The sequence below is a fragment of the Halictus rubicundus genome, chromosome 9, assembly GCF_050948215.1.
Source record: "Halictus rubicundus isolate RS-2024b chromosome 9, iyHalRubi1_principal, whole genome shotgun sequence".
Classification (NCBI taxonomy): Eukaryota; Metazoa; Arthropoda; class Insecta; order Hymenoptera; family Halictidae; genus Halictus; species Halictus rubicundus.
This window is the reverse complement of record NC_135157.1, coordinates 1,950,966-1,964,199: the sequence shown is the minus strand read 5'-3', so window position 1 is coordinate 1,964,199 and position 13,234 is coordinate 1,950,966. Positions and strand designations below refer to the sequence as shown.

At 48.0% G+C, this 13,234-nt stretch overlaps 1 protein-coding gene and 2 non-coding genes across 3 annotated transcripts; 1 reads left to right on the top strand and 2 right to left on the bottom strand.

Annotated features, from left to right (window-relative positions):
* Positions 1-936: 936 nt before the first annotated feature.
* LOC143357354 (uncharacterized) lies at positions 937-7,611 on the top strand. The gene is made up of 4 exons (XM_076793769.1): positions 937-970; positions 1,225-1,227; positions 1,320-1,527; positions 2,379-7,611. The coding sequence occupies exons 1-4, from the start codon at positions 937-939 to the stop codon at positions 7,609-7,611; spliced, it is 5,478 nt and encodes a 1,825-aa protein (XP_076649884.1).
* A 3,408-nt stretch (positions 7,612-11,019) lies between these two features.
* On the bottom strand, positions 11,020-11,139 carry LOC143357580 (5S ribosomal RNA). The gene has a single exon (XR_013082855.1). It is a non-coding gene; the product is annotated as a 5S ribosomal RNA (ribosomal RNA).
* A 316-nt stretch (positions 11,140-11,455) lies between these two features.
* On the bottom strand, positions 11,456-11,575 carry LOC143357579 (5S ribosomal RNA). The gene has a single exon (XR_013082854.1). It is a non-coding gene; the product is annotated as a 5S ribosomal RNA (ribosomal RNA).
* Between the last annotated feature and the right edge of the window lie 1,659 nt (positions 11,576-13,234).

Genomic DNA, 13,234 nt, shown 5'->3' with positions numbered 1-13,234 from the left:
CCATAATTTAGTAGGTTGTTGAAGATAATTGTGTAAGCCCAAATGATTTTGTCTGGGATTTTTTTGAGTATATAATTTGAGAGTTGGTCATTTCCGGCCGATTTCTTGTTATTTAGGTACTTGAATTTGTTTTTAACTATTGAGAAATTGGTAAAGTATGTTTTCATTGACTCCGGTTGTTTTGCGGTTACTGACGAGTTTGTATCACTGAAGGTGCAAATGGTATTGGGTAGTGTGGTGGCAATTTCGCGTTCTGTTGCTGCCGCTTCTGTTTCGATTACGGCTCTGAAGCTGGGATGGTTAAGCGATTTATTTTGATCACTGGCAATAGCATAGTGTGCGGCGAGAATGTTGGTTTTTTGGGTGTCATCTTTGACAATTAGATTGTCGTCGTTTTTCTCAAGAGAGTCTGGATCTAAGCCGGCTGTGTTAATCAGGTCTGTTCTATCTTGGTTAATCTTGAAGTCTGGTAGGCCCTGTTTCCCTTTCTTCCGGAATAGTTTATTTATTTCTGTGAACATGCGATTCGGGTTTCTCGGATTGATTGCTTTTACACGATCGAGCCAATATTTTCCGACCTGTTTTTCTATTTCTCGTTTGAGTTTTTTCCTGGTGGCAGGAATCATGTGTTGTGTGTTGTGAATCGCGTGGTTTATGTAGGGGTTTGTGTTGGTTATTTTGCGTAATTTTCTTATTTGCGTGATTAGTTTGTGTTCCGTGCGTTGTATGCTTTTGATTGTCCTGTTTAAGTATTTGTCTGTCGAGTTTGCCGGTTTGTGTTTTGGTGTGGCTCGATTCATAGCATTTAAGATTTCGTTCTGGATAGTATTCAACTGTTCGTGGATCTGGTCTAGAGAAAGGTTGCAGTTTGGGTGTAAGTCGAGTCGGAGTTTATTTAGGGTGTTTTGGAATTTTTGTACATTAAGTTTAGTCAGTATGTTTTTGTTGTGTGTGTCCGAGTCCGGTGGTGGTAAGTGTGTATTGGGACTTTAATTGAGGCAAGGCAAGCTTCGTGGTCGCTGTGAAATGTGATTGTTTTTATTTTGTCTCTGCGCACTCTTGAACTTTATTCTCGCGTCTGCTAAGTAAAAATCAATGTAAGATTCATTTTTAAGGTATGTGGGGGTTTTGAAGTGAAAAAGTTTAATTTTGTATTCTATTTCGTGATCAGGGAGCCATAACTTCAAAGCGATCCCTCTCACATCGTTTTTCCTGTTGTTCCAGGATGTGTGTTTAGCATCCCAGTCTCCTGCTACTATGTAGTAAACGTCGGTGGAATCTATTTTTAATTCTGCACATATTCTATGTGGGATGTCTAGATTCCAGCGAAAAACAGGCGAAACGCGCTTCCCGCGAAGAACAGGCGAACGCGTGTTCAGAGAAAAAACGGACGAATAACGTCGAGACAAAAGACAATCGAACAACGTCGATAAAAAATGCGAAGGAGAGACGATCGACAAGAGTCTCGCGTCGGTCGTCGCCGTGTACGGTTGTATCGTTGTACCCAATCTGTTCAGGATTCAAGCTGTGGAATTCGGTGCCTATTGTCTAACTGGCGACCGCTATTTCATACGGTTTTTGTCGCGTATGTCAACACGCGGCAAGAGCGCGTGTCGCCGTTGCTCGACACCGCGTAGCAACCGTTTCAATTCTCATTGGCCGAATTTCACAGCTTGAATCCTTCAAATTGAGACAAACAAGGATCGTCCGATGTGCGAGCTCCAATCACGGTGCTCCACATTCGACGGTCTTTGTTATTTAAGGCACCTCCGTATGCCTTCTCGCTCTCTTAACGTTCTGAACACTCATTCAATCAAAAGGTATCGCTCTACACGTTTGCTCGTCTGTCCGCTCTCGTCTCGATAAGTAGAGATTCTCACCTGTCGCGCTCTGAGACTCTCGCGATTTCGCATTATTCGGTAGCAATATTCTCGCGATCTCCCGCGCCGCGTGACGTGCACTCTGCTTCGCGTCAAGATTTCCGGCGTCCGCGTAGAAGATTTCCGTCTCGCGGCGGCACGCGTTTCGTGCCGCTCAAGATTTCCTCTTCGCGATCCGACGGCAGAAGTTTGCACGCGCAAGATCTCCGTCCGTTCGCCGGCTCGCGACTCTCGTTCGCGCGTTCTCTCTCGCGCTCGCGAGTGCCTCGCACCTCGTGCGTCGTACGACCAGAACCAACCGAATAAAGTGCAATTTTTTCCGAAAAAGGAAAGGTTTGATTCTCCCGTCTCTCCTTGCCTCTTCGCGCGCTCATTTCTGAGTGGTTCCGGCCCCCCGGCGACTCCGACCTTCGGTCGACGCCAAACATTTTGGTCCTTCGAGCCGGATCGTGAAGCGCAGGCAAGTGCGGGAGTGTAAAACCTCGCCGATCATGGCAGAAACGGTCGAAACCCAGCTGTTGATGCAGCAAGCGATAGAACGTTCTCTTCAAAATTTAAAAAAACTGGGGAAGAGCAACTGGACCAAATCCGTCTTGAGGACCCGGATTGTCCACCTACAAGATCTGTGGAGGAAGTTCGAGCAGGGGTACGCGCGACTCCTCTCTATCATCCCGGCGGAGGAACGAGCGAAGAACCCCTACTTCAAGGAGGACTCTGTCGCCCACACGGAGGAAGTCTACCTCAACTCTCTCTCTCGTTCATGACGACACAGCTGGACGCCCTGAACAGCGATACCGTGAGTCCGTCAAATTCACCGAGCGACGGACAAGCGTGTCCGTCGGTTCCCGATATACAGCTACACCGAATCAATGTACCGCAGTTCGAGGGTAAATACGAAGATTGGGAAGCGTTCCGCGACAAATTTTCCGCACTTATTATTCAAAACCCTAAGTTGCATGACGTAACCCGACTGCATTATTTGGTTTCCGCGTTAACGGGTCGCGCTCTCGACTGCATCGGAAACCTTTCGGTAACCGCGGACAATTTCCAAATTGCGTGGAAGACGCTATCGGCGCGGTACGATAATCCGCGGCGAATAATCGCCGCGCATCTCTCGTCGCTGCAGAACCTTCCCGCGCTCTCTCGCGAATCGGCAGCAGACCTCCAGACTCTCTGCGATCGGGTCTGTTTTATTGTCGACTCTTTAAAAAGGCTCGGGCGGAAGCCAGAAGAATTGTGGAACGACATTCTCGTCCATCAGGTGTCCCAAAAGCTGGACACTCCGACGCGGAAGGCGTGGAAATTGAAAATCGGCGACGACGTGACTCCGCCCTCGTTCGACACCTTGATGTCATTTATCGGTTCTCGCTCTCGCGGTTTAGAAGAGTTCGCGATTTCTTCCAATTCCACGCCCGCCGCGCGTCCCGACGCATCGTCTCACCTCGCGTCTAGTTCCTCACGAGTCCATTCTGCGACCGCTTCCAAGCCCTCCACGAATTCGCGTACTCCGTGCCCAGTCTGTCGAGCATCACATAGTTTCAGTGCTTGCCCCACCTTCCTGGCACGAAACTCCAGCGGCCGTCGTGAGCTCGCTCAACGCTTTTCACGTTATTTTAACTGTTTGAGCAGCAGTCATTCCCTCCGAGAATGTAACAGCAAATATACGTGTCGCGTGTGCAACAAGCGGCACCACTCGCTCTTGCACGAAGACGCGCCTCCTCCAGCTCCGCCAAATTCGGAGCCCTCTACTCCACCAGTGCCGTCCTGCGAGGTCAATTCGCACCTCGCCTCCACCCTCGCTGCTCCGCGCTCCGGAATTTTATTGGCCACCGCGTGGGTTCAACTCCGCGTCCCGTCAGGCCGCTGCGTCACTGTCCGAGCCCTGATTGACCAAGGTTCCGAGACCAGCTTCGTCACCGAGGCCATGGTGCACCTCTTGCGTGCAAAACGAACCCGCGTTGCGACATCCATATCCGCCGTCGGCGGAGTCCACGCCGGCACCGTGCGCCACGCCGTGCGCCTCCACGTTGCTCCTCGCGATTCCGCGTCTCCTTCGATCGTGACCACAGCTCTCGTCCTGACGTCTCTCTCGACATACATGCCGAAGCGCATTCACAATGTTCGATCCCTCGAGCATTTATCAGATTTGAATTGGGCCGATGCTGATCCCTCGAGCTCGGCCGCGATTCATCTCATTCTCGGCGCAGAAATTAACCCAACTATAATCCTGGACGGTCTGCGCAAAGGGGCAAGCGGGCAACCCATTGCCCAGAAAACCATTTTCGGTTGGGTCATCTCTGGCCCTATCAGGTCGCACTCGCGCGATCTCTCCGTCGCACGCGGATCGAGCCCACAACCTCGCTCGGGCTCCAGCATCTCGATGCATCACTGCATCCACCAGGACACTCTGTCGAACGAGCTGCGCCGATTTTGGGAGATTGAGGAAATTCCTTCAACCTCCCCCCTCACCCAAGAGGAAAAACAGTGCGAGCGGCACTTCCAAACGCACACATCGCGAGCCCCCGACGGGCAATACATAGTCCGTCTTCCGTTCCGTACCGGTCCTCCGATTGAAGTCGGTCACTCTCGGTCTGCCGCAGAAAAGGTTCTGCAATCCATATCTCGTAAACTTCTCCTACAACCATCTCTGACCGAGGAGTATGAGGAGTTCCTCCGAGAATATGAGGCTCTCGGACACATGCGTCGCGCTCCCATTTCGCCTTCGACCTCTCAGTGCGTGTACATTCCGCACCATCCCGTGTTACGTGCCGACAGTGTCACGACTCACCTTCGCGTTGTCCTTAACGCATCCAGTGTAACGTCGAACGGGTCCACGCTGAATGACCACCTGCTCTCGGGCCCAAAGCTTCAGCTCGATCTTTCTACCGTAATTCTTCGGTGGAGAACCTTTCGTTTGGTCTACACGGCGGACATTGCAAAAATGTACCGCCAGATTCTGGTCGACGAACGAGATGTCGATTATCAGAGAATCCTCTGGAGGCCCATTTCCTCCAAGGATACGCAGGCTTTCCAATTGCTGACCGTCACGTATGGCATGACCTGTGCTCCATTCCTGGCTCTCCGCGTTCTGCAACAACTCATCGAAGATGACGGGGGCCAGTTCCCGCTCGCGGTACGAGTCCTTCGCTCCCACATTTACGTCGACGATGTCCTCTTCGGCGGCAACGACCTTTTAGCTATTCGCCATTCCCGGGATCAATTAATCCAGCTTCTCCAACGTGGTCACATGAAGCTACGTAAGTGGGCGAGCAATTCGGTCGATTTTCTTGCCGATATTGATCCGGAAGACCACGGTTTGGCATGTTCCAAAAATCTCGCTCCCGACGATCGAGTCAAAATCCTCGGGATAAGTTGGAACCCCTCTCGGGACTCCTTTCAATTCAAGGTTAGTTTAGCCGAGCCGCTACCGTCCACCAAACGAGCCATTCTTTCGACTATCGCGAAGCTATACGATCCTTTGGGATGGGTTACTCCCGCGATAATCAGCGCAAAGATTTTCATACAAGGATTGTGGCGCGTCCGCATCGGTTGGGACGATCCAATCCCGCCGTCTCTCGAGCAGTGGAAATCTATTTATTCTCGCTTTACAGTCCTGAACGGTCTCCAGATTTCCCGATGGATCGGATTTATTTCGGAGGCCTCGCGGATTGAACTTCACGGGTTCGCAGATGCGTCGACAGTCGCATACGCCGCTGTTGTTTTCGCCCGTTGTATCTCCTCTAGCGGACACATCACTGTCTCTTTACTCGCGGCTAAGTCAAAGGTCGCCCCTTTGACTCCATTGACCATTCCCCGCCTTGAGTTGCAGGCCACAGTCCTTCTGGCACGTTTAATGAATTTCGTTTCGTCCGGTCTTGACCTTCGCGACGCTCCTTGCTATTGTTGGACCGATTCTACAGTGGCACTCGCGTGGTTGCAGTCTCACCCGTCAAAATGGAAGACGTTCGTCGCAAATCGCGTCGCTGACGTACAAACTCGTCTTCCCCACGCTATATGGCGGCACGTTCCTACAGCGGACAATCCCGCTGACTGTGCGTCGCGCGGACTTCTCTGCGACGAACTGCTCCACTCTCACCTCTGGTGGAAGGGCCCCGCCTGGCTTCCTTGTGATCCCTCGGAATGGCCAACTCAACCGCGACATTTCCTCTTGGAGGACTCGTCCGAGTCAAAGGTCGTGCATCACAGCGTGGTCCCCGCTCCCGCGTGGGTCTTAGACTCCCGATTATCGAGCTGGCCCAAATTAATAAGAGTCACGGCCTATATACAACGGTTCGTCCGAAACTCTCGCAGCTGTCGCTACGACAATCGCAAACGACATCCCGGCCGCACCCTCTCAGCGAGCGAGTGCACCGCGGCCAAACTCTTCTGGTTACGACGCATCCAAGAGAGACAGTTCGCCAAAGTCATTTCTTCACATTCTAATGGTGAACCGCTACCGCCAAAAGACCCGATCGAGTCGCTACACCCGTTCCTCGACGAGAACGGACTTCTTCGCGTGGAAGGTCGTCTGCGAAATTCCCCCCTTCCACATCACTCAAAGCACCCAATTTTATTGTCTCCACACCCGTTGGTGCGCCTTATTATCGAACAAGCCCACGCCCGCGCCTTGCATGCCGGCGTGCAACTCACCCTACAGATTCTTCGGCAAGAATACTGGCTTCTCCGGGGTCGGAGCCAAGTAAAAGCCGCGATTCACGCGTGTGTTCGATGCGTCCGGAAACGAGCCGCGATACCGACTCAGATCATGGGAGATCTCCCGGCAGCGAGGGTGTCCCCTGCGAAAAAACCCTTTTCGCATTGCGGTTTGGACTACGCTGGTCCTATTCAAATCCGCGCCTCCGCTGGCCGCGGTATCACATCCCGGAAAGCATACATCGCGCTCTTCGTGTGTATATCCACCAAGGCAGTGCATGTGGAGCTAGTCGCGGACTACTCCACTTCTGCGTTTTTAAACGCTTACACTCGCTTCTGTTCCCGTCGAGGTCTCCCAGAGCGTATGTATTCCGACAACGGAACAACCTTCGTCGAAGCAAATCGGGAATTGGTTTCGGCCTACCGCGCTGCACTTCGCGACCCCGATTTTCAAAATCGAACCGCCAGTGATGGAGTCGCTTGGCATTTCATTCCCCCCTCGGCTCCGCATTTCGGAGGATTATGGGAGGCCGGGGTAAAAAGCGTTAAACACCACCTTCGTCGCGTTCTCGGCGATCGAACGTTGACTTTTGAGGAATTCACAACGCTCCTCTGCGCGATCGAGGCGTGTCTGAATTCGCGACCCATCGCCCCTCTTTCGGATACTCTCGACGACTACGAGCCGCCTACGCCGGGTCATTTTTTAATAGGGTCTGCGATCACGACCCCTCCACAACCTTCTCTGCTCGACCTCGCGGAAAACCGTCTCTCGCGATGGCAACTCGTCCGCCACACTACCGAACGATTCTGGAAGTTGTGGCAAAATGACTACCTCAACACGCTCCAACAGCGCGGTAAGTGGCGTCGCCCGCGCCCCTCATTATCGATAGGACAGCTAGTCCTCCTACGCAATCCGACTCTCCCTCCGTGTAAGTGGGAGCTCGGCCGAATCGTGCAATTGCACCCTGGCGACGACGACCACACCCGCGTAGTGACAATAAAAACCGCCATTGCGTGTTTTAAACGCCCAATCGTCAAGTTGGTTCCTCTGCCCGTCGCGTGCAAATCCGAGGCATAGACGAAACGTGTTCCGATAGTCGTCCTGCGTCTGCGTCCCGTGTACCAAATGTCGCGCCTTCATTCCGGCAAGGCGGGCGGTTTTCACGTTACTCTTGCGTTTTGTAATTTAAATTGTTTACGTATCTCGAATTCTGTTTACCGTTTCTCACGGCGGGCGGTCTGCCGTTTGCGCAGCTCGGGGATTGGCGTCGCGGGTATTGTAACACGCAGTCCCCTTATCGTTTAAGTTCCGTCGGAACGCTACCGCCCCCGCTATTCTATGTATCAGCGTGCGATCCCGTTAAGTTTGGAAACTAGTGTTTCGAGGCGGGCGGTATGTTCAGGATTCAAGCTGTGGAATTCGGTGCCTATTGTCTAACTGGCGACCGCTATTTCATACGGTTTTTGTCGCGTATGTCAACACGCGGCAAGAGCGCGTGTCGCCGTTGCTCGACACCGCGTAGCAACCGTTTCAATTCTCATTGGCCGAATTTCACAGCTTGAATCCTTCAAATTGAGACAAACAAGGATCGTCCGATGTGCGAGCTCCAATCACGGTGCTCCACATTCGACGGTCTTTGTTATTTAAGGCACCTGCGTATGCCTTCTCGCTCTCTTAACGTTCTGAACGCTCATCAATCAAGGTATCGCTCTAATACGTTTGCTCGTCTGTCCGCTCTCGTCTCGCTAAGTAGAGATTCTCATCTCTCGCGCTCTGAGACTCTCGCGATTTCGCATCATTCGATAGCAGTATTCACGCGATCTCCCGCGCCGCGTGACGTGCACTCTGCTTCGCGTCAAGATTTCCGGCGTCCGCGTAGAAGATTTCCGTCTCGCGGCGGCACGCGTTTCGTGCCGCTCAAGATTTCCTCTTCGCGATCCGACGGCAGAAGTTTGCACCCGCAAGATCTCCGTCCGTTCGCCGGCTCGCGACTCTCGTTCGCGCGTTCTCTCTCGCGCTCGCGATTGCCTCGCACCTCGTGCGTCGTACGACCAGAACCAACCGAATAAAGTGCAATTTTTTCCGAAAAAGGAAAGGTTTGATTCTCCCGTCTCTCCTTGCCTCCTCGCGCGCTCATTTCTGAGTGGTCCCGGCCCCCCGGCGACTCCGACCTTCGTTCGACGCCAAACACAATCTTTGTTTCATCATTTTATTTTTCATTAAATCATAGTATATGTTCGTTGCGAGTCGGCTCATTAATTGATCCCTGCCCGCGTAGATCGATTACTTAATTCGATCGCAACATCGTGAAAATAGGGAAATCCTACATTCTATGAATATGGAATTTTTTCCTTTTCTGCCATAAATAGCGACCAACAGAAGGTTACCTGTACGATTAGCTAGTTCACCTATTTGGGGTGGGTTAAGTTTTGTGTGTTTGCTGTTGATGTTGGATTGTTGAGGAGTGTTGTGTGTTTGCCTGTCCCTGGGTGCAGTAGTAGCCATAGCGTAAGAGATTCCAGGTTGCAGCAGTGCCTGGTTTATAATTTTCCTGGGTGCGCTGTTTTGGTTTGAAGTTTTGATGTTCAGTTTTTGCTGTATAAATTCCTTCAGTTTTGGGCAGCCTTTGTAAGGTGCAGGATGTCCTGTTGACTTGCAGTTGACACAGAAAGGTTTTATTTCTGGTGATTTTTCTAGGTTAGCTGTCAGTTTGCATTCCCCAGGAGCGTGGTCATTACTGCACTTTACACAGCAATAAACTAAGTTGCAGTTTGCTGCTGTGTGGTTGAATCGCTGACAACGTTTACACTGTATTATTCCCTTCTTTATTAGTTTTTCCCATTTGATTGCGTGATGGAAAATGTATTTGATGTTTTTCAATGCTGTGAGGTCACTATCAGCCTCAATTTGTACCAGAAACATTGGCAATGTACGGTTTTCTCTTTGAGCTTTTGGGGTTGTAAATGCACTCACTTTAACGAATTTGATGTTGTTATCATTGATTGACCTGAGTTCCTCTAGAATTTCTGAATCTTCAAATGATGGAGGCAGTCCTTTCAGTAGGAAGTTTTGGTGTTTTAACCATTTTGGGGTGTAGGTGAAGAACTCTGTGCTAGCAGAGTTTAATGTATTTTTGACTTTATTATAGTCTTTACTATCTTCCATTTGGATGATATGTTTCATGTTATTTATTCTTTTTATGTGGAATTTGGTGCAGCCTGTTTCTTGCAGTAGTTTGATAGAGTCTTTTGGATCCTGGTATAATATGTTTATTGGTGGTGGTCGTCTACCTTTTGTGCTGTGGTCTACCACCTGGTTAGATTCCACCCGTGGTATGGTTTTGTGATTATCTGTGCGTGGATTAGTCGAGAGTACAGGTGTTGACCGGTCCTTGGATTGCATTATCGTATGGTCCTTAGCTTGGTTGATCCTTTTCTGGGTACCTTTATTTCCAGGTTCTTATTTTTTATGCGTTGGATCAGCGTAAAGCCAGTCTCTAATTGTTTGCTTGCTTCATGTTCTATTTCCATGGCGCTTGGCGGTGAGTTTGGTACTGGGTTTGAATTTTCTGTTTTGTTTATGTCGTCAGCTGTACTGGGCATCTTGGCTGCCATTATTGCTTCCTCATATAGTTTTTTGAGGTTGGCGATTTCTTCTTTTAGAATTCTATTTTCTTCTATTAGGGTTTCTCTTGAGGAGTTGTCCTTCAGTCCGGAGTTGGTTGCCGTGAGAGCTGCTATTTTCTTACCAGGCTTGGGAGCCATTGTACATTGGACTTTAGCAGTTTTTAAATCTTCTAAAGAGATCTGTTTGCGTTTTGAAATTCTGTTATGAATCTTCATAAGGGAAGAATGTTTAACATTTCCTGAGAGTGGCCTTTCTATGTACTTCTTTATGTTTTTTATGTCTTCTGGACGCCATGCGGCCCCCTTTGAGGTTAGGTTCCTTTCCGGTGAGGAAATCTTTGCTTTGTTGCAGGTATCCTTCGCACTTTTTGGGTCCTCCTCTTCAGGATTTGATCCGTTTTGGGCACTCGATAGCACAATGGGCTAGTGTTATTTTATTTTTGGTTTTAGACTATTTCTTGTTTCGCAGTGTATAGCACTATGTTGCTCGCTCGGCTACCCTAGCGCCACTGTGGTTCATTGCAACGTGATATGACCGTTGGCTGCCAAAGTAGACTTCAAAGTGAAAGAAGTGAGACCTCACTTACATTCTTGCTAAGGTCATTTTGCAATTCTCCCTTCGAGACACGGAACAAACTCGAGATCCTACTTGATCGTTAGTCCAAAATCTGTCAGCGCCTACGTCCAATGATACATTCATGTTGTTAGTGCCGTCTAACTGTTCAATGAATTAATAAATCTAAAACCTTTCCATTGACTGGATTGCGTTCTCCATGTCCACCATAAGACGCAACAAAAATACGTGCTTTGCTTTCGAGAAGCTATCGACAAGTGCATTGTGATCAGAAGGAAAAAAGAGAGCCAACAGCACGCGGTGTTCCCAGGCGGTCACCCATCCAAGTACTGACCACGCTCAACGCTGTTTAACTTCGATGATCGGACGAGAATCGGTTCATTGCAACGTGATATGACCGTTGGCTGCCAAAGTAGACTTCAAAGCGAAAGAAGTGAGACCTGACTTACATTTTTGGTAAGGTCATTTTGCAATTCCCTCTTCGAGACACGGAACAAGCTCGAGATCCTACTTGATCGTTAGTCCAAAATCTGTCAGCGCCTACGTCCAATGATACATTCATGTTGTTAGTGTCGTCTAACTACTCAATGAATTAATAAATCTAGAACCTTTCCATTGACTGGATTGCGTTCTCCATGTCCACCATAAGACGCAACAAAAATACGTGCTTTGCTTTCGAGAAGCTATCGACAAGTGCATTGTGATCAGAAGGAAAAAAGAGAGCCAACAGCACGCGGTGTTCCCAGGCGGTCACCCATCCAAGTACTGACCACGCTCAACGCTGTTTAACTTCGATGATCGGACGAGAATCGGTTCATTGCAACGTGATATGACCGTTGGCTGCCAAAGTAGACTTCAAAGCGAAAGAAGTGAGACCTGACTTACATTTTTGGTAAGGTCATTTTGCAATTCCCTCTTCGAGACACGGAACAAGCTCGAGATCCTACTTGATCGTTAGTCCAAAATCTGTCAGCGCCTACGTCCAATGATACATTCATGTTGTTAGTGTCGTCTAACTACTCAATGAATTAATAAATCTAAAACCTTTCCATTGACTGGATTGCGTTCTCCATGTCCACCATAAGACGCAACAAAAATACGTGCTTTGCTTTCGAGAAGCTATCGACAAGTGCATTGTGATCAGAAGGAAAAAAGAGAGCCAACAGCACGCGGTGTTCCCAGGCGGTCACCCATCCAAGTACTGACCACGCTCAACGCTGTTTAACTTCGATGATCGGACGTTTTTTTGTTTGTAAAATCTCTTTATTATATAACATATTTACATTTAGGTCTACAACAAAATAAAACATTATAAACACTTAAACATTTTTCAACAATTGAGTTTGCACGTAGTTCCTACAATTTATGCTAAACCTACTACTATAATTAATCAGTCGATACTTATAATATCTCTTAATTCTAGTGTATTTGTTTGACTCAAATGCGGTATTTGGTACATGTTTTGTTTTTGAGAGGGGATATTGAATGGTAAAAACCCCTCCTTCACTTTCAATTTTACACCTAATTGTGTACCTGTTGGTAGTTTTAACTAATATTGCATGTTGAATAATTTACATTAAGTCCTATTGTACTTAGCTTATAATTTAGATTTCCTTAAGTCCTAATATCTATCACATCTTCATCAGTCGATTTCATAGTAAATAGATAGCTTTTGATAAGGTACTTTATGCTTAAAATTAAATGGCACATTGTGGTCCCTAATTTCTGTAATATTTTCGGTTAATTTACTACTAGCTATTTGATGTTTGTAAAAACTTAATGCTAATTCTTTAATATATTGTTCAATGGGTGGGATCTCTGCGTGCTTGTGTAATTCTGTTATTCTGGTGTTTCTGCGAGCTGATAGTATTAGTCTTAGCATTTTGTTTTGAAATATTTGCAGCTTGTTCATGTTTGTTGTGGCTGCGCTGCACCAGACCGGTGTTGCATATGTTAAGATTGGCCTTATTATCATTTTATATATTAGTTTTTTATTTTTTACAGATAAGTGAGAGTTGTATACCATTAGTGGATATAGTTTCCTGAGTACTGAGTGTGCTTTTCTTATGCTTTCTTTGATGTGACATGCGTATGTTAACTGTGTGTCAAGGTGAACTCCTAGATATTTAACTGTGTTTTTTGGCCTTGTTTTGTGTGCATTTACTGTTATTGGTTGGAAGATTTTGCTTTTTCGTTCCTTTTTTTTTGAAAATACTATTACTTCTGTTTTGGTTGCGTTGAGTTGAATTTTCCATTTTCTATAATATGGTTCAAGTATTGTCATATGGGTTTGCACTTGCTTGGCACCTATTATGGCATTGTAGGAGTGTGCATAAATGGCTGTGTCATCTGCAAATAAGGCTAGTTTGGTCTTAGTAAATTTAGGTATGTCGTTTAGGTTTACATTGAATAGTTTTGGCCCTAGTACGGAGCCTTGAGGAACTCCTGCTCTAATCAGTCTTCTGCTTGATTTTGTATTATTTATTTGTACTCTAAGGTG

What these genes read in the sequence shown, in the direction of transcription:
- LOC143357354 (XM_076793769.1), top strand. Translation starts at nt 937, where the DNA reads ATGTTTTTGTTGTGTGTGTCCGAGTCCGGTGGTG. An exon ending in ATCTGTTCAGGATTCAAGCT is followed by an intron (nt 1,528 to 2,378) that starts GTGGAATTCGGT and finishes CGATCATGGCAG; the next exon opens with AAACGGTCGAAACCCAGCTG.